General features: G+C 36.1%; 2 protein-coding genes across 3 annotated transcripts in view; both read right to left on the bottom strand.

Moving 5' to 3' along the window:
- Positions 1 to 20686, bottom strand: part of LOC306871772 (guanine nucleotide-binding protein G(I)/G(S)/G(O) subunit gamma-10-like) — a 480959-nt gene that overhangs the window by 385908 nt on the left and 74365 nt on the right. The window lies entirely within an intron of this gene.
- LOC306871755 (citron rho-interacting kinase-like) overlaps positions 1 to 20686 on the bottom strand; it is a 92605-nt gene that overhangs the window by 22831 nt on the left and 49088 nt on the right. For both annotated transcript variants that reach the window (XM_079419892.1, XM_079419891.1), the window contains exons 16-30: positions 19999 to 20052; positions 19532 to 19672; positions 18201 to 18326; positions 17667 to 17762; positions 16142 to 16258; positions 15388 to 15497; positions 11548 to 11722; positions 10533 to 10730; positions 8503 to 8556; positions 7655 to 7852; positions 4287 to 4480; positions 3216 to 3351; positions 2855 to 2959; positions 2532 to 2672; positions 864 to 971 (exon numbers count right to left, since the gene is read on the bottom strand). In XM_079419892.1, coding sequence (XP_079276018.1) covers positions 864 to 971; positions 2532 to 2672; positions 2855 to 2959; positions 3216 to 3351; positions 4287 to 4480; positions 7655 to 7852; positions 8503 to 8556; positions 10533 to 10730; positions 11548 to 11722; positions 15388 to 15497; positions 16142 to 16258; positions 17667 to 17762; positions 18201 to 18326; positions 19532 to 19672; positions 19999 to 20052 — 1953 coding nt within the window. The remainder of the gene's footprint in view (positions 1 to 863; positions 972 to 2531; positions 2673 to 2854; positions 2960 to 3215; positions 3352 to 4286; positions 4481 to 7654; positions 7853 to 8502; positions 8557 to 10532; positions 10731 to 11547; positions 11723 to 15387; positions 15498 to 16141; positions 16259 to 17666; positions 17763 to 18200; positions 18327 to 19531; positions 19673 to 19998; positions 20053 to 20686) is intronic.

Genomic DNA, 20686 nt, shown 5'->3' with positions numbered 1-20686 from the left:
TGTAATGTTGAATGGCAATAGTCAATGGTTAAATATCAGGGAAAAAATTATTATTTTATAGAGACATCAATATTGGTGTCAGTGATACTGGCCTTCATTCATTAAAAAGATGCCATTAATCAAATATTAAAAATATACCGTCTTTATGTTGTTTCTACATTAATTTGAAGATTAAATGTGAAATTATTGCAATATAAAATTAGATTTAAAAAGTTTAATGTTAGGTGGGATTAATCGCGATTAATTTCAGGAAAAAATTGTGATTAATTAGTTAATTTTTTTAATCGATTGACAGCACTAATATATAAATATATATATATATATATATATATATATATATATATATATATATATATATATATATATATATATATATATATATATATATATAGCCACCTTTCAAAAACAAATTGTGTATTTGATCAAAAATACAGTAATTGTGAAATTACTGTATTTTACAATTACTGTATTTTTAGCTCATATTATCATCATTTATTACTGATGCTTCGTTATTAATAACGGTCCTTATGGTAGTGTAATAGCGACTATAGGCGTTTCGATGACATCCAGGCCAGGAATTCCTGATATTTCCAGGTTTTCCATGACTGTGGGAGCAGTTTTATTCTCTTTAATAAAGCTAGTTCTAGATTTAGCAGATTCCACAAGCAGGCAGACACCAAAACTCAAACTGTTCATTCCAGACGGTAAAGTGCCTGCGGTTCAGTGAGAAACACTCAATCCCACAAATCAAACACAAACTCAGTCTTAAATGTACATCGGACTGTAATGAGACAGGTTTTAAGAATGAGATGAACTCCCCCTGAGGAGTCACGGTCTCATTAACACCCTCCGGTCTCTCTCACCTTCTTCTTCTTGGTGGGCTGGTCCATCTTGGCCTGCAGGAAGTCGATGAGTTTGGTCTGCTGTGAGATCGTTCCTTCCATTTTCACTTTCTCGTGCGAGTAGACCGCCTGAGGAGAGACCAGGAGGAAGATCATGAAGACAGATGAGTTTGAGTCGTAATGTGGTCATTGACACCAATAACCCTAAATGAAACTCAAATTCAGCTGTGAAGCAGCTCTGCAGAAGACAACCGTGTCATTATTCATTCAGCTCGAGTCAGTTCTCATCAAATACTGCTGGTGGTGCAATCCAGAGTTATTACTGTTAACCAAAACAAAACATTTAATAAAAAATGAAATTTAAAAAATATTATATGCATTATGTCAGCTAGTTGCCAAGGCACCAACTGGCAGACTCCGGTCCGAATTCATGAAGGCTTTTGGCATAATGAAATAAATACCAAACACTAATTTAATAAATCAAATTTATATTAAGCACGTCAAGGTCAGTCACTCTTTACTTGTCATCAATACTTGTTTTGAGTAATTTTTTTTTACTCAGCCTAGTATTAGTTTCTGCTTTGATATGGAAGAACTGTGACATTTCACAGGTACTGTATCTAAAATACTAATATCATAACCTTATTTCCAGCAAAATATACTTAATATATCACTATCTTGAAAATGAATATCACGAATACTTCTATAAGATTTACATCATATTGCCCACTCCCAATCGTATTGAATAGTCATGATTACAATATTGACAATATAACCATGATTTTTGCCATAACTGAGCAGCCCTACTTCTGATTTGACCAATCGTGTGAGTTTGGGGGCGGGGCTATCTGTTTGATGACCAATGACAGACAGGATTGTGCTTAGAAAACCTGTTTGGAAATGATCATTATTATTTATCCTCTTGTTAAAGTTAAACACTAACATTATTTCATAATTTGAGCAGCATTCATTTATGATACCGACACACATTGTCACTAGTCACAACTAGAGCGGTCAAATAAAAATTAGAATATTCATCGAATTTAAAATAAAAATCCACATTCGAATGCAAAAATGTTTGTAAGTTTGTAACGTTTGTGACGATGTAAGTATCGTTGCTTTTTAATGTTTTTGAACTCACTGGATGCGGCGCTGCTCAAAATATTTTGGAAAAACAGACCATCAATGTGGAGATGTTTTTTTACGCCAAAACTGAAACCAAGTCGTTCACACAGAATGCATATTTTGCACATTTTCTAGAAGGACCTCTATCACTGCTGCACTCGTGTCTCGCTTTAAAAGTTCAATTTTTAAAAAAAGACTTTTTTCCCTCCATCGGTTTAGTACTATGTAATTGGCTTTCGTCTCTTTGTATTGAACCATGCGCATACATGATGCTGATTTGTTTATAATTGTTTAAGCAACTTAATTATATTTGGTTTATGAACGTTATGCTGTTTTTCACAGATAGTCGTGTTATTAGATTGCTATAATAAACATGCATTAGTAATATTTTGCTCGATGCGCCCTCTTGTGGCCTCAGGAGAGAAGCCAAAAGCTTTTTTCCACCCTAACAGAAATTCTAATTTAGTTTTTCAGCCATTTTGACAGCCAGCCCTAGACACAACTATTTATTGTGATGTGTATGGTATCTTGAGGCGGTTGGCGAGTGTGTGTGTGTGTTGACACCTGAATGTTCTCCAGCTGGTACTCGAGGTCAGTTCTCTCAGTCTTGAGCAGGTCGGTCTGGTCCAGTGCGTCCTGCAGTCCCTGTGTCAGTCTGAAGATGTGCGTCTTCTGCAGGTCCATCTGCTGCTGCAGCTTCCCTTGCTGACACACAAACACACTAATTCATCCATCAGTCCAGAAAAAGACCTGGTAGTAACACGAGTCCGCTGTGACCACTTCAGATCTGATTGCATGACTGAGAGTGAGTGTGAGAGTGAGAGTGAGTGTGAGTGTGAGTGTGAGAGTGAGAGTGAGAGTGAGAGTGAGAGTGAGAGGTTTTTCACCTCTTCCATGAGTCTTTGTTTGAGTTCTCTCTCCGTCTCGAGTTTCTGCTGAAGGCTCCTTGCGTTCATCTCCAACATGGCATGTTTCTTCTCCAGGTCATTGAGCTAAACACACCACCACAACACAATAAACAGCACATATAAACAGCACAGCTTCTCCTGTCTGAGGGAACAGAAGGTTTTGTTGTTCACAGTGTTCAACTAATGCGCAGCGACATGTTCATGTGCAGTGTTTAATTAATCTCCATCAGCTGTGGCGCTTAATCGTGGCTTGTTAAATTCCATATTGGCATGAATATTAATAAACGCAGATGGAGGGCCGGAGCGAACAAACTGTTGCGAGTGTGTTTGTGTAACTCACAGTATCAGACAGACTCTCTGCTTTCAGTCTCTGCTCTTTCAGCGCCTGCTGCAAAGCTACGATCTCGGCCTTGTGCTCGCGGACGGCCAGCTCGACCGCCTGCCGAGACTCCGTACTGCGCTGGTCCGCTCGCAACCTGGAGGAACAGGGTCGAGTCGAGACAACACCACAGATTAAGAGTATTTACATGCACTACCATTCAAAAGTTTGGGGTCAGAAAGATTTTTAATAGTTTTAATGGATTTATTTGATCAAAAATACAGTAAAAATAGTGAAATAGTTCTGGAATTTAAAATAACAGTTTTCTATGTGAATATACAGTCAATCTAAAATGTATTCAGACACCTTCAACATTTCTTACATCACAGTTTATTCGCTATAGTTTAGAAAATGGTAATAAAATATGACAAGAACTCATATTCATCTTGATAATGCCAGATAACTTTGATAGAAAGGTATGTAATGAATTCGGTTGAGTAGCTGTTAAAGTTAAAAACACAATTAGATGCTTCATTTTATTCAGTCTGTGGTGGAAAAAGATCAAATTAGCAATTAAAGAAAAAAACTTCAGCAAAACAGGCTCAAGTCAAAGTGTCTGAATAATTTTGGTCCCAAATGTTTATCAATTTTACTGCTAGTCCACTGTATGAAGAATTTTTGGGTATAATATATCACGGTTTACTTTATTTTGGTATCCTCACTTCCATAAATGAACTATAGTGTCCTGCACACACTAGTACAAAATATCAAAAATTATATCTGGTGTCTGAAAAGTTTTTGGTTTGACTATATTAAAATGTAATTTATTGTTGTGATCTAGGGATGTAATGATATGATCAATATTGTGATATCGCAATAGCAAAACTGTCTCAATATTATCACATGAAGATATGAAATGTTAGGTCTTCCGGGCAAAAGTGTTTTCAGAGAAGACCCATCGTTTTAGGAGCATTTTTTAGATTTGGATTAAAGATTATGAAGACAAACTAACTTTTTTTGTGGATTGACTTGCATGGATGAAATTAAAGTCAATAATTGAAGGTAGTGTTTTGTGACTGCTGCTCACAGTACCTGTTCTGCTTCTCGTTGTCCAGCAGTCTCTGCATGTCTCGGGTCCTGCGCTCCGCCTGGTTCTTCTCATCCTCCAGAGCAGATCTCCAGTTCTCCCACTGCCTCTCCTTCTCCAGGAGCTCATCGTTCAGACTCTCCAGCTCCACCACCTGCTCCTCCAGCATGCTGCAGGTGGTCTTCAGAGTCTCAATGTTCTGCAAACACAAACACACTGTCCTATAACACGCCGCAGTATAGTACAAATGTCCAGCTTCAATCCTGTCTCGGCGGTCTACAGACAAGTCCTTGGACTCCATGGCTTGGTTTGTGCTCTGACATGCACTGTTAACTGTGAGACCTTATATAGACAGGTGTGTGCCTTTCCAAATCATGTCCAATCAACTGAATGTACAACAGGTGGACTCCAATCAAGTTGTAGAAACATCTCAAAGATGATCAGTGGAAACAGGACACACCTGAGCTCAATTTTGAGTGTCATAGCAAAGGCTGTGAATTCGGGCTGTCAGTTTAATGCATTAACTTACTTAATTAGTTGTAAAAAAAAAAAAAATAATGCGAGTAAAATATTTGAACGCGGTTAACGCACTGGTCCCGCCCCAGACCTGTACGTCATCTAACATTTCATACAGTTGACTGTTGACAAATACGATGGAAGGCAACCACTCCATAAATGCAGTTATGCCCTAAAATTCAAGATATTGGTGCAAAAATGCCCCTGTATAAGTTTTTGTCTCATATTTATATCATACGAGCAGCGAGAGCAGAATTGCACGAGTGCAGTTTGTCCCGAATATCATGATTTTAAATCTGATTTAATGAATGAATGAATAATGTGTTTTTGCTCAATTTTGCAGAGAACATAATTACCTTTAAAGCCATAGCCAGGGTTGCTGCAGGATTTTTAAGCTCAAATTTAAGACTTTTTAAGACCTGCACAAATACTATTAATACCATATGAGCGGGGCAGGGCAATGTCTATAGTACCATATTAAACTGTAAAATGACTGTAAAAAGCATCATTTACAATTCAGATACAAGTTTTCACAAAAACAAATAGTTTTGCAAAATGATAAACTTTACATTTCAGCCTTTAAACCATTTTTAAGAAAATGGATAAGTCAAAAGTTTTAATAATATTGATTTTAACAATTATCATCAATAAATTATTATATAAATTAAATAAATTAGGGGTGTGCGAAATTGGCAAAAAATTATATCTTGATATTTTCTGGGATTTTATCGATAACGAGTGTGTTATTGTGCTGGGATCATAAAGATTGCCGTGGACAGCTGACTCCTGAATTTTTTATATTCTTCATATTCTGCGTGGTCAGTTCACAGCAGTGATAGACATTCATTTTTTTTTACCTTTAAGCCATTTTTTCTAAAAGTGTGCATCATCTTGAGTCAAAATGTATCTTTGCAATGCATCTGAAGTGTTATTTGGATGTATTTACACACTGTTTAATGCAGCTCAGAGGGACATAGAATGCTAACCTGCAGTTACAAATGCATAAATAGTGTTTTGATATTTGAAACATAAAACATTGAAAACATGTTTGAAATTATTTTTAAAAAATGAAGATACTTTAAATGTGAAATTAAAACCGCCAGCAGGTGGCAGCAAGTCAGCGTTAATAAGTGAGTCATTGCGATTGAACCGAATCATTTAAACAGTTGATTCATTCAGGAACGAATCAGAGACGCAAAACAGTGCTGTGTTTGGAATTATTTCTGTTGTAGAAATAGAGCAAAAGCAGAAGATATGGTGTCTAAAATGTAAGTCTCTTAATATTAACTTCTTGTTTATTGCACTGTTGCATTAAATCAATATCACATTTGTAATCACGCTGAATTCTGGAGAAAAGACAGTCACTCTTCGTGTGATATTAACTATATGAAATGATATAAATATAGGCTATACATTTTCTGCCCCCATATCTTATATGTGATCATTCTAAATGTATTTTAATAGCCTGAATCGTGCAGTGAAACTCGTACGGCATTAGTTTAACCTACGGTAACTGATTCATTCTCTGCCAGCAGGTGTCGTGTTTGGCTGAAATATACCGGTTTTCCCCGGTAAACACAGTAGACTACACAAAGCAGCACAGCACCGGACCCGAAACTTTCAGCGCTCATGGTTATTTAATGAAATCATAGCCTTTTCAAGTTTAATCACCACATTCAGCCATATCGCAATTCTTGTCTTTCCGTTTCCAAATTTAAGACCTCCTGAAATCATAATTAAAACTTTCTTGTACAATTTAAGACTTTAAGGCCTTAAATTTGATACAACTAAATTTAAGACGTTTTAAGACCCCGCGGAAACGGGGAGCGGTGTTTAGTTTCTGAATGAATCCGTGTTTTGAACAAATCGTGTGAACCAATGATTCAAAAACCCATTCATAAAGAGAGCAGTTTACTTCATTACTGAAGGAATCTTTGAATGAATGACATTTACCGCCACCTGCTGGCAGATTTAGTTTCTTATTTAGAGTATCATTTAATTAATAATAATAATAAAAAATTAAAGGGATAGTTCATCCAAAGAATTTAAATTCTGTCATCATTTACTCACCCTCATGTCGTTTCAAACCTTTCTTTTGTGGAACATAAAAAAAAAAGAAGGTATTTTGAATAATGTTGGTAAAAATGACGTTTTGGTTACTAATGACTTTCATTGTATGAACAAACAATACTGACTTGTTTCTCAAATTATCTTCTTTTATGTTCCATAGTTTATGTTGTAGCCTAAATGTTTGTGTGTAATATTTTTTTTGTTGAATTAAATCAAATATTTCTAAAGCTACAATTTGTAACGTCTACTTGATACTTTCTCATTTAACACAAAAAATAGCTTTAAATAATCTTTTGTGGGTAATTTCACAGTCAAATTTATTTTGCGATTAATTAATCAAAACATCATGTAGTTAATTAGATTAAAAATGTTAATCGACTGACAGCCCTAGAGTGAATACTTATGTACATGTGATTTTTTCGTTTTTTATTTTCAATAAATTTGCAAAGATTTCAAACAAACTTTGTCATTATGGAGTATTGTTTGTAGAATCTTGAGGAAAATAATGAGTTTATTATATTTTGGAATAAGGCTGTAACACAACAAAATGTGGAAAAAGTGAAGCGCTGTGAATACTTAACGGTTGCACTGTATTACACGAGTTTAACTGATTTCAACAGTGTGTGGAAGGGAAAGTGAACTGACCAACTAAAACAAACAAACCACAAAGAGATGTGACTCCACTTATAAGGAGCTGTGAAAGCAAAGAGAACTGGACTCGCTCCACATATCGCGGACTGAGTTGATTTAAAGTAGGTTTGAGTGTGCAGATGACGTGTTTGCGCACCTGCTTCTGGTTGTTGAGGTGCATCTCTCGGTCGGCCACCTCTCTGCGCAGACGGTCCACGTCCTGACTGAGCTGCAGTCTCTCCTCGCTCTCCACCGTCAGCTCGTCCAGCTGCTTGGACAGGTAGAAGTTCTGCCGGTTCAGCTCGGCATTCTCCTGGGTCAGCTGGGTCAGCTGCTCCTCCAGGTCCGTGATCACCTGTGACGACACGCCGCATCATTCATCCTTATCAATATGCATGAATCTTCCATCAAACGCATAATCATTCCATTCATTAGAGTCATTCCACCGCAATCACTCTCTGTTCTGACACTGCGGGAATATTCCAGATTCATGAACACTGCAGCTACAGGAACTGAGTGAAACAGATGGAAATATCAGAGCTCACAAGGCAGGAAAACAACAGCTCACTGATCTGAGGTCTGTGATCGGGGATAAATGAGGCATTAAGGTGACAGCAACTTTCCCCAGTGTGTATTGATTCTGTTGTGTGTCACTCAGGCTCACGGCCAACAGAAGAAGCCACTGTTTAGATCTCTGCTTTCTTCGGCTCTTCTAATCAATAGTTTCTCTCCGAGCTCTCTATCCGATCCCTGAGGATCCTCAAGCTAAATGTAGAAGCTATCGAGCACAACACACCACTGAAACCTTACAGGTTCAATCTCTTGGAGCTTTAGTCAGGATAGATGCCATTTCATTGGAAGTGAATCAAAAGAAGGTTGAGAGAAACAGTTAAATGAAGTAAAGTAAGAAGTCTGTTTTTATATTGAAGAGAACCATCATATTCAACCCTCCTGAGCAGTGCAGGGGATTGTGGGAAATCTTAGCGCAGATAAACTCACACTTACCGAGCAGCTGTCTCTCAGCGCGTCAAACTTGCGCTGAATCTCATCTCTGTGGGCCTGCAGGAGAAGGACAAACACATGATGCTGTGTGTGAATGTGTGTGTATCATACAGATACCCTGAACTCACTCATATAAGAACATTTTGTCTCAGAAATTCAGTTTCCCAAGCTCATTTTACACACTCTCTCAGACCTGTTAAATAGGCCGTTTTTGGTTCTTCGTTGCTACCACATGTAAATAATGCTCAGTAGTCCCTCCCAGAAATATATCTACTGTAGTATAAATGGTAGTTTGTATGATATATATCGATATATTTTTATAAGCGATACGGTATGAAGAAATACCGTTAATATCGATATACAGTAGTTTGATTCGAGCGCATCTGAAAAAATATCTAGGGAGGACACAAACTATACTATAACTGCTGCAGAGAAAGTGCATAATACAATTTGTTCTAAACATGAATTTATGCACATTTATATGAAGGGCTTTAAAAAAAAAAACTCGTAAGATATAGTAGCCTATAGTTTATAATGAGTTTAAAGCAGCTCTGACAGAAAGGCCACTGACAGAGATGCTACTCGTGCTGTTTAATGTGTTGATGTGCCGTTTTCCTTAATGCATAACTTATATTTCACAGGTATATTCTCCATTTGTAAATGTTAGAAAGCCATGGAAATATTTCCACTTTGCTGTCAGAAGTGCATGAGCTTTTGCTTTGCGATTTTCTGCTAAACTTCACTTAGAACGAGCGCCGCCGCACACATGCACGCCAAACAGACAGAGCACAATGAAATAGGAGCGCAATAACTCTTACAAATATACATTTTACTGGAATATGTGTAGTTGGACAATAAATGTGACATACGTAGAATTTTAAACCTACAAGTAAGTGTATGTGTATGATAGCACTAACTGTAAAGTGTAATGGGGTAATCAGAATAGCCTTTTTACTCAATTAGTCCGTGCTTTTTTATTATTTTCATTTTTAGTTTAGTAAATTTAACTTCTGCTTTAAAAGTATAATCCTGTTTTTAGATTGCAATGTTACAATGTAATGTGATTTTAACCCTTTTTGCACATGACATATGCCTACATGCTTGCATTCACTTTATATTCTGTAATAATTAAACCATAAAAATATCAAATTTAAATAAATATTAGTTAATCAATAAAAACCAAATAAAACATAAGATATAATAAATATAGTTTACTTTTATATAATAAACATTGTATTTGTTTACCTGGCTGCATGCCATGTTACCTAGTATTATTTTAGCATCACTGATGTCCTGTTATTGTTTTAATTATTAATTACTTATATTTTTCATTTTAATTTGAGTAAAAGCTTTAGTAATTTTGGTGTGATTTTTGTCATTTTATTAATATATACTAGAAATATTTATCAATTTGTATTTCAGTTTTAGTTATTATAGTACTGCAAGTTACACACACAAAGAAGAGAAATACAGCCTTGCCAACTATTTTTTATTTTCTTGCTGTTAGCATTTATTTTATTTTAAGCAACTTTATGTTTTCAGTTTTTTATACCATAATGAAAATTATTGTTGAAATGATCCACTGGAGCATGTTTATTTTATATAAATATACATAAGTATTTATAAATTAAATATTTTATTTGTTTACCTGCATGTCATGTGACCCAGTGTTACTATTATTTTGAATTAGTTTATTTTTTATTTTCCATTTTAATTTAATATAGTTGATATTGTAAATTTTTTTAATTTCAGAACCTTTAAATCTAGTTTTTCAAGTTAAATCTTTAAATTTAGTACATCAAGTTACACTATATGAAAAGGAGAATGTATACAGTATGTGTGTAATATTTGATTTTTTTTATTTTTATATTTTGTTATATTTTAGTTAATATTTATTTAAATGGTGCAAAATTCACCAACAGAGTACAAATGTGTTGTTAAGTTATTGAAATAATATTTTGCTTAAGTTATTTTATCTCAGAGGGCTTCGGCTGATTTAACAGTGTGTCCTCAGTGATCTGCATGCGTCTCACTCTCAGCGCAGTGATCTCCTCCTCAGCCTCGGCCGTCGTCTCCTCCAGCTCGGTCTTGGCCTGCTGTAGCTGACTCTCGAGCGCGTGCCGCGCCGCCTGCAGGCTGCTGATCTGAGACTCTCTCTCCTGCAGCGAGAACGTGAGCTCCGTCACCTGACGCTTGATCTCCAGCTTCTGCTCCTCATGCTCCAGACCCATCTGAAACACACACATACTGTCAAACATCACTACTACTGCCAGTTTCAATTCATTCAAATCTTGTAAATCTTCGGTTACAAGTAATTCCTCACAGTCAGTCTCCTCTAAGACTTTCACACCAGCCTGACCAATGCAAACTAGTCTGGTAACCAGCCAAGGTCTGGTCAAGTCTTCTGGGATATCTTCTAACATTCATACTTAACCAGTAATTCTCACATTCAACACTAGTGATGCACCTAAACTTCACCGAACAAAAATATTTGATCCTTTTTCAATTGATTTTGATGAACTGAGACTGAGTCTGTGCTGTTTTCTGTTGATGCACAAACAAAACTTCACTAAACATTGTTTGCCATGCAATAATCGCAATACGCTTTGATATTGTAGATATGAACCAAAGTCTCTATAAAAAAATATTTATGCCTAAATGTAACATTTATGTATTTGAATTACATGTAAAGTTTCAAAACAGACTAATAAACTTAACGTAATGCATATTTGTCAGTCATAAATTAAACGGTCAGATTTCTGTAACAGTACTAATAAACTAAATGTGTTTTAAATACACAATAACTAGCTTTATATATTTATCAACAATAAATCCAATTTGTTTCAGTCTCATACATTTTAAGTTAATATTGCCAGCCATATTTTAACCATGTTCATAATTTTAAACCAAGCAATCTGAATAAACGCATTTTGAAAATATGAAATCAAACAGATGCAGATAGTTAAAATAAAGCATGCTGGGAGTTTTTTTTGAAGGCAGAAATAGGACCCGTTTCATTTATATTTGACTGTCCGGATCTGCTCGCACCTCTCTGAGTCTGGTCTCCAGCTCCAGGATGCGGCTCTTCCGGCTCTGCTCCTGCTGGCTCATCTTCTCCAGATGTTCCTCCAGTTTGGCATTCTGAGCTTCCAGCTTCCCCGCCTGCGACTCCAGGTAAAACTTCTGCTGCCGCAGCTCTGAGATCATCTCCTCCTGAGCTTTCCTGAGAAAAACACTGAGCTTGAATCTCGTGACTCATTATTTCTCTGATTTTCCAGTGTTTGATAGCTTGTTTTCCAGTAAAAGGAGTGAATTAGATTTCTCCTTCAATAAACTCATTTCAGAAGCATCCTGTGAATGACTGCTGCATCTCCGGGGTGCCGTTTCTCAAATAATTTTAGTTTGGCTAAATTGCAATCATTTCTATTCCTCAGTCCCCTATTAAATCTAAAACACTTGATTTAGAAGTTGAACAATGCAGAAGAGATGTTCTGATTGAACATTTATTACAAGCTAAATGCTTCCCCAGATTGTCGTTTACAGATTTACAGTAAGTAGTATTTAAATATCTCCAGGATCAACCCCTATTTACTGTAATATGACCTAAAACTACACTCTGAAACTGAACTGTAATTTAGCATAACAGTCAGTTCTGGAAGTAAAAATCCCATTCATTTGCTCCATAGAGGAGCTCATTTTTAATGAAAACTTATAAACTTTTAAAAAGCAGGCCTAGTATGAGCTATGAGGTTTGTTAATCGACGTTATATGCTTTTGTTGAAGCCATCAGCTAACATTATTTTCAACTTATTTTTTAAATAAGCGAAATTCTATGCGAAAAAAAACAAACAAAAAAACGCATTACCTATGATTCTGTTTGGTTTTGATTCTCTGATTCGTGGAGAAACAACTCTTTAGCTCCGCTGCCCACTCCCATGAAGAACTAAACTAAATGGTTATAGCATGTTTTGCAATAAACAAAGTGCTTCTAAATTTTTAATTAACATTTAAATCAGCAGTTTCATGTGCATTTAGTTTGATTATGCAGTGCTTGCCATAGCCTATTTTTGTTTGAAATCAAGTTTGTAATGCTGTGATTCTCCTCGTAGCTGGTTGGCTTGGTTCATGGATTATAACTAGGGGTGTAACGATTCTCTCGTTTTCTCGATGCATCGGTTACAAACCCTGACGATGCATATGCATCGATCTTGAAACATGGATTTCTGCCAGTAATTGATTTAAATCGCTAAGAATCGAATGACTTGCGATTTCTATAGCAATTCAATGCTTTAAGATATATACACATTAAATTACTACAAGCATGAATTAATGGAGACCTTGAACAGCAGTGTTATTCATGCCTCACATCTCTCTTCATGCGCTCCATGACTCATTTCATTGACATTACCGGAGCAGTTGAAGCTGCGCATTTGGACGGAGCTAAAACAATGTGAGTGTCTAAAAGCATACGCACTGTTCCACTGAATGATAAATGACTTTTAACTTAATGTCGTTTAATCGAATGCATGAAGGAAACTGTTCAAATAACCACAGCATTAACAACAATCTTGAAATAAGAGCATGAGGTTTATCTGTCCATCACATGCATGAAAGCTGCGTTAGTCATTATAGCAAATAGACATCGGGTGCGTTTTCTTTCAGAATCATCAGATAGAGAGGAAAAGTTAAATGCTGTAGCATTTTACTCTATGAAAATAAGATAAAGCGGCTCACATCATGCAAAGGTGTCCTTTTTTTTAAATCTTGGCTTTTCCTAGTGAAAAATAAATACTAAAATGTATTTGAAATAAATGTATTTCATGCTACAGTACGTATTTTACAAACACATTTAGATATTTAAGTGCTTAATAAAAATACCCTGCAATTGTACTTTTAGTATACTTAAAGTCTGCTAAACTGGAAAGACTAATTTTGTACTTAATGCACTTTAATTGTGAGAAAGTTGTGTTAAAGTCCAACTAAATATATAGTGAAGTACATTTGACTGTGCTAAAGTGGAACTATTGCAAGTATACTTCAGGTACACTATCACAATATCTTGCATTTAAAGACTGATATTATTCAAAGATCATACAATCCTCATTAATAGTGACATTAAAACACATTTTAAGCTTAATATTAAGAAATGTGCATTGTGCACAAGTACTCCTCCAAATAAAGTTTAATTATAATTTTTATATCAGTAAGTCTCGAGCGATGTGTCAGTAAATGTATTAATAGGTTTGAACTATACTTAGATTGTATGTAAAACATATTACTTTTTTACTAGGGTAAACTTCTACATATGCCATAAGTAATGCCATAGCATCACTCTTTGACTCCCATAAAGGCTGCTGTGTAATTTGACCTCTGACTAATTTAGGAGAAGCATATTAATAATCCTGTGATTGTATTTAAAGAATGCAGAATCGAAACATTAATCGAATCGCATCGAATTGAATCGTTCTGAATTTGCAAAAATTGTTCTTGATTCAACTGGAAACCCTTTGAATCATGAATCGATTCGCTGTTTACCCAAAGATTCTCAACCCTAATTATAACCCTTTAAAAAAATCCCAATGGGAAATCTGAATGAGGAAAAAACTTCCGGAACGAATGGCACTAATGCACTATACATCAACCAGCTTTGTGGGAAATTTGCAGTTTGAATCTCCTAGCATTATATAGTCTCACAGCAAGACTGCTTTATCTGGGCTTCAGTGCACATTTCTGCTCTGAGATGAACACACTGAAGCTTCAGTCGTCTAGTGCTCGGAGGAGACTTCAATAAAGGTCAAAGCAACTGCGCCCTGGGCCTCTAATCATTTACATGCATTCATCTGACAAACGTATCTATCCAAAGTGACTTACGATACCGACACACCGTGCATTATATCCATGACCTGCTGCTGCTAGTGTCGTGATCCACCAGTTATAGGAGCTACAGGAACTGTCAGTGATGTTATAGTGTATTAAACAGTGTTAAAAACCAAAGATACTAGACTGAGGAGGGCCAAAGATCAAATCTGAGCAAACTAATCACTTAAAAACCTGTTGATAAACCATTCATCTGAATATTGGGGGACCTGTCGCCACGGTTTCTAACGCTCCAAACAAATTCAATTTGTTCAAACGGCTGATTCATTCTGTAGTGAAACTGATTGTTGATATGAACACATCGCTGAATCATTGATTTGTTCAAAAAAATTCTGATTCTTTCCGTATCGAAGCTTTGTTTAGAACTATTTTCGTTGGTGAAATAGAGCAAAAACAACTCGCGATATTAGAAAAATCAATATTACATTTGCAATCATGCTGATATTTGGGAAGAACACTCTTGCTTATGTGATGTTTAACTATATTATATATAATAAATGAGACAAAAACTCCCCATAGAGACTAGTCTCACACCCCTAATTCAATTCATTAACCCCCGGTTTCCCAGACAAGGCTTAAGCCTAGTTCCAGACTAAAATGTAAATCTGAGCTGTTTCAACTGAAATAAACTTGCACTGATTGATCTTAAAATATGCCAATGCCTTTGTTTTGTCTCAAGATGGACACCAGTAATGTCTTTTTCTAAGGCACGTTTATAAAAATGACTTAAATGTCCTAATTGAACTATGGCCTAATCCTGGCTTAGTCTAAACCCTGTTTGTGAAACCGGGCCTAAATGTCACTGAGTTGATTCAAGTCGGTCAAATGAATCTGAACTCAATTCATTTAATCAGTCACATGCTTTTCTACTTGCCCACCAGGCTTTTTAACAAGCTTCATCGGAGAAACCATTTTGCTGGTGGAGTGAATACTTCTGCAGGAGATGCAGGTCTGGAAACTCGAGCTGCTCTGAACTGGACCGGTTTCTGGCATCATGTTTTAGACTCTTACATGTTTTTCTGGGTGTAAATGCTGCTGTTGGCTGCCAGTTTATTGGCCTCGGAGAGTTCAGCGATCCGCTGCTCCAGACTCTTCATCTTGTTGTCCATGGCCTTGATGGTCTGTAGAGACAAACCCGTCAAATCCAGCATCGGGATGCAGATTTACACATACAGCAAATGTTAGTCCACCAGCGTGGGCAGAAGAAGCATCAGGAGAGTTTGAGAAACACATGATTTGTCGCTGCTAGTGTTGCAAATTACACTTCACTTGACTTTTAATAACAGGACATCATAAGAGCCAGGAGCTGAGTTTTAATAAAAGCTCAAATTAAGTCAGAATAACTTCATGGATGCCAGTAATAAACTCTTCATTACGCAGAGTTTTTAATTTGCTAGCCTGAGCTACACCAGTGTTACTTAAGTATGTAAATGTTGAGAATGCATCATATAAAACCACCCTGCGGTTTCATACACTGAGCATGTGAGTCTGCAATCAGGGCGGTAATCTAGTAAGATAAAGTCTAACCGGTTAACTGGATCAAGGACTAAAAGGCTAGAAAATTATCAGAGTGAACTTTCTCAGGTCTAATTTCACCACAAAATCAAATAGTTTTCAGTTTTGGTCTTGGAATGGATTCTAGTAGCTCAAAAATTCTGCTGGATGAACTAGTCAGTGTGTCTCCAGCAAACACACACACACACTTCTGTGCAAACAGTCTGTCAGGAGTCAGAGTTTTGATGTGAGATGAAGACGAGACACTCACAGCTTTCTGTTCACTGATGAGTTTGCATTTCTCACGCGCCTCTTCCTCGTGCTGAGCTCGTTTCTGCTCCAGACTCTCTTTATCAGCCAGATCTGCCTTCATCTGAGCCTCCAGAACCTACAGCACACACACACACAAACACACACACACACACACGTCAGGAGTCTTACATGCATCTACAGACGATAATCATCATGTAACAGATCAGCAGGTATATTCAGATATGAATATGATGTGATGCTGTGGAGTTTTGATATTGTGTGTGATGGAAATTACATTTGTTAGTTTTTGGAAAAGTTGCTAACACAACAATCTAACTAGCAGTCCATTAACTTTTCTATTGATTAAAATGAGAAGAAATTGATTGTTTTTGAAAAACTGACTGACCTAGTGAAAAAAAAACTAATAAAAATACTAACATCTAAAATACTAATATACTACAAATACTTTTATATATTTATGTACTTACTAAAATTGAATCCTGCAATTGAAGAGTTTATTTGCAAAAACATAACTCTTTTTTGAAAATAGTGTTTTTTTATGATGTTTTGTGTTAGTTAGCTGTATTTTTTTTTTTTACTTAATCAAAATAACCCAGTTAGTTATCTTTTTTTTGCAAATTAACTCAACTGTACTTTTGGTATACTAAACTGGCATACTTAAAATCTGCTAAACTGGAACAACTAATTTTGTACTTAATGCACTTTATTGTGCAGAAATAGTGCTGAAGTCCAACTAAAGATGAACTGAAGTACATTTGATTCAGCTAAAAACAGATCTATTACAAGGATACTTCAGGTACACTTTAAATATCTTGCATTTAAAGATTAATAAAGAGATCATAAATCCTTATTAATAGTGATAATCAAACACATTTTAGGCATAATATTAAGAAATGTGCATTGTGCAATAAAGAAATACTCCAAAATAAAGTGTTTATATATTCAAAGTATATTCAAAGTATACTTAGTATGAAATAAATGTATTTTAAATATATTTTGGCATAGGTTTGTGTTTTAATAGGGTGATACTGACACCTAAAATGAAAATTAAAGGATGTTTCTGTTACAGATGTGTTCCTGTCACGTCTCATTCGCGTGCGTGTTCAGAAGACAGATATTTTACCTGGACAAACTCTCGACTTCATAATTGCATCAGTATTTGGACACTGATTCTTTGTTAAATACTTGTCACACACATCTGTGCACAAACACCTCATGCTTTGAAAATTCTATTTTCTAGTAAAAAGTGAGAATCATTTTGATTTAAAGACGGTTTGTTCATTATAAAGAGAGAAATAATGTTTGCAGCATGAAATAGTCAATACACATTTACTGAGAATAATCTACTTAAATAAATGTAATAACTCTCATTCACCCAAAATGGCACAATCAATCAATCGTCACTGACCCCAAAACGTCAAGCAACAGAACAAAAGTAGCGATGCATTAGTCGTGTGTGTCTTTCATAAACTAGTGATTTCCGCACATTTTTACGAGTGTCTGTGGTCTGTGTTCAACTCTACCTTGATTTTGTCCTCATAGAGTCGCTCCTTCTGGACCAGGTGGGCTTCCATCCTATGCGCTGTAGCCTGAGTGTCCCGCAAGTTTTCCTCAAGCTCCTAAACTCACACACACACACACACACACACACACACACACACACACACACAGAGAGAGAGAGTCCGCAGTCAGGTAACAGGTAGATCGAAACCGTTTCCAGCAGTAAAATCCCATCACCAGGTGAAATGAAGAAGTGAACTTGCTTTGAGAATCTGAGCGCTGCTTGACGGGACGGCATGAAGGTGTGTGTGTTCCTCACTGAGAGGTGCAGAGGTGTGTGTGTGTGGCAGCAGATGGGACATCCTGTTAGTGTGTGTGTGTGGTTGTTCTGTCATATGCTAATCTGTAGGAATCCGAGAAGACAGACGCACAAGGATGACAGTGCAAAGACAGACGTGAAGAGACCTCTGTGTGTGTGTGTGTGGGTTACAGGTCAGCTGGTTAAGGAGGCGTGTTAGTGGTTTAATCTTTGCTAGTCTAATCCTTCTCTCTCTCACCAGTATCTTCTCAGCCATCTGTTGGATCTGTTGGGATTTGGTCTGGATGTCATCCTTCAGTTTATTCTCTCGACGCTCCACCATCTCCAGACGCTTCACTTGGTTTTCCAAAGTCTTTCTGCCCTCCTGAACACAAGAGTGATTTAACAACTATTACAGATTCATTCCTCCTGAAGTAACCTGAGCTTCAGGAATCACACCAAACCTGCCAACAATCTTATCAAGTTCATATTACACATCAAAAACAAGAGGAAGAAATTATATTTGCATATAATAATAAAAAATAAAAATAAAAGTTTGCTTGTGACATTATTTTCATCATAATTCAGCACATTTAACACTAACACAAATACGGATTAGAGTAAAAGACACATTTGCTGTACTAAATACACTACTGTTTAAAAGTTTGGATTCAGTAAGATTTATGAAGAAATTAATATTTTTAGTCAAGGACACATTAAATTGATCAGTAAAGACATTTTTAATATATTTATATTTCAAATAAATGCTGTTCTTTTGAATTTTCTATTCATCTGTGAATCCTGAAAAATAAAATGCATCACAGTTTCCACAAAAATATTGTGCAGCACAACTGTGTTCAACATTGATAATAATCAGAAATGTTTGTTGATCAGTAAATCAGTATATTATTATGATTTCTGAAGATCATGTGACACTGAAGACTGGAGTAATGATGCTGAAAATACAGCTTTGATCACAGGAATAAATTACAGTTTAACACATATTCACATAGACAACAGCGGTTTTAAATTATAATAACATTTCACAATTTTTACTGTTTTTTGATCAAATAAATTAGTGGGTAGAAGAGACTTCTTTCAAAATAAACTTTTAAACAGTAGTACACTTATTTAAATAAACACAGTATTTTATTATACAATGCAATAAAAATATTATTACTATAAGTAATGAGATCTAATAAGAATCATAATTATGGCAATTATTAAAAAAGACAAATATCTAGGCACATTACAGTAATTAAAAACGGTCATGCAAAAAGAGTTCATATAAAAATCTTCTTGGTCGCAAAAACGTTTTTTTCATTTTCTTCAAGCAACTTATTTGTTATCCTTTTTTAAATAATGGTGTGAACAACGATCCAGTGATAATTATTTCAGTCAGGCCAGTTAATTATCTGATATTTGTCCATTTTGAGATACAGTATCAGCTGATAACTGAGCGTCAGCTGTTTAACAGAAGCATTAACGCTCTCTTCTATCAGTCCCACAATCCACCAGCAGTGCATAATGCACATTATCTCTGTGTGTGTGTGTGTGTGTGTGTGTGTGTGTGTCAGTGCCCCGTCGCACCTCAGTCTCTCGCAGGCGTCTGCGCAGCGTGTCGCTGGGGTCAGATTTGTTGTGCAGACGCTCCAGCTCTCGCTCCAGACGCTCTTTGGCCTGACGGATGTTCTGCAGCAGCTCCGTGGCTTCTGTGCTCGCCTTCACCGCCTGCAGGGTCAAAGGTCAAACACATGCAGAGCTCATTAGAAGAACTGCATTATACACATTATTCATGTAACACTCAAGAGGTCAGTCTGTGACCTTTAGATCCTCTGAAGATGTCTTTCCAAAGGTACAAGCAAAAGATTCAAATGTGCAGATGCAATAAGATTACTGAGGTTAAGGGGTGTCGTTAGTCTTTGTTCCATGGGAAATCACACTGACTCTAGTGGCTTACTGCTACAACATGGTGGATTAAACAGTGCAATTAAACACTAAAGTAATATACTGTACTGCATTATGTCTGCGGTCTGTAGCATGTTAACATACAGCACCTTTGAGAGTTTATCCTGCAGCTCCTGGATCTTCAGCTGCTGCTCGGCGTTGGTCTGGAACACAGAAGCTCATAAAGTCACACACTGTGACCATCACAGCAGATGTGTGTGTAATTACAGGAAGTTAAAATGTCCACGCAGGTGAAGTCAATGACAAGGCAATGTTTCAAAGTGACGTTTAGCACCTGGGCGGCGAGGAAAGTGCAGAGATGATCACAGTGTAGTTTAACTAAAACTAGTGAGGCCAGATTTATGACTGGCTATATCGATATTGACCAACAGTTATTGGTTTATTTAGGAACTGCATCAGTCAGACCAGGCTGATATGGAAAAATTAAAATATTGAAAACAATATCAAGGCTTATGCATTCCATACCATAATGCATCACTCGAATACTATTATAGTTTTAATTCATATTTTGAATCAGTTTTTGTTTATATTTTCCATTTTAGATATGTCTATATATTTTATATAAATTTCAGCTTTTGTTACTTCAAGATAATCAAGATAAACTTGTTATAAAAATGTTATTATTATATAATTATTTGGTCAATCATCCTGTTATTTGTGATCTACCCTGTATCTACAGTCTATATAGCTCTCATAACAACATCAAGTACATTTTTAAAAGGGTTTTTCTACAAATATGTGAAAAATTTGAATAGCAAATGCAAATTTTCTGTAAAA

This window comes from Barbus barbus, assembly GCF_936440315.1.
Source record: "Barbus barbus genome assembly, chromosome: 6".
Taxonomy (NCBI): domain Eukaryota; kingdom Metazoa; phylum Chordata; class Actinopteri; order Cypriniformes; family Cyprinidae; genus Barbus; species Barbus barbus.
The sequence above is the reverse complement of the archived record's forward strand: the minus strand, read 5'-3'. Positions and strand labels throughout refer to the sequence as shown.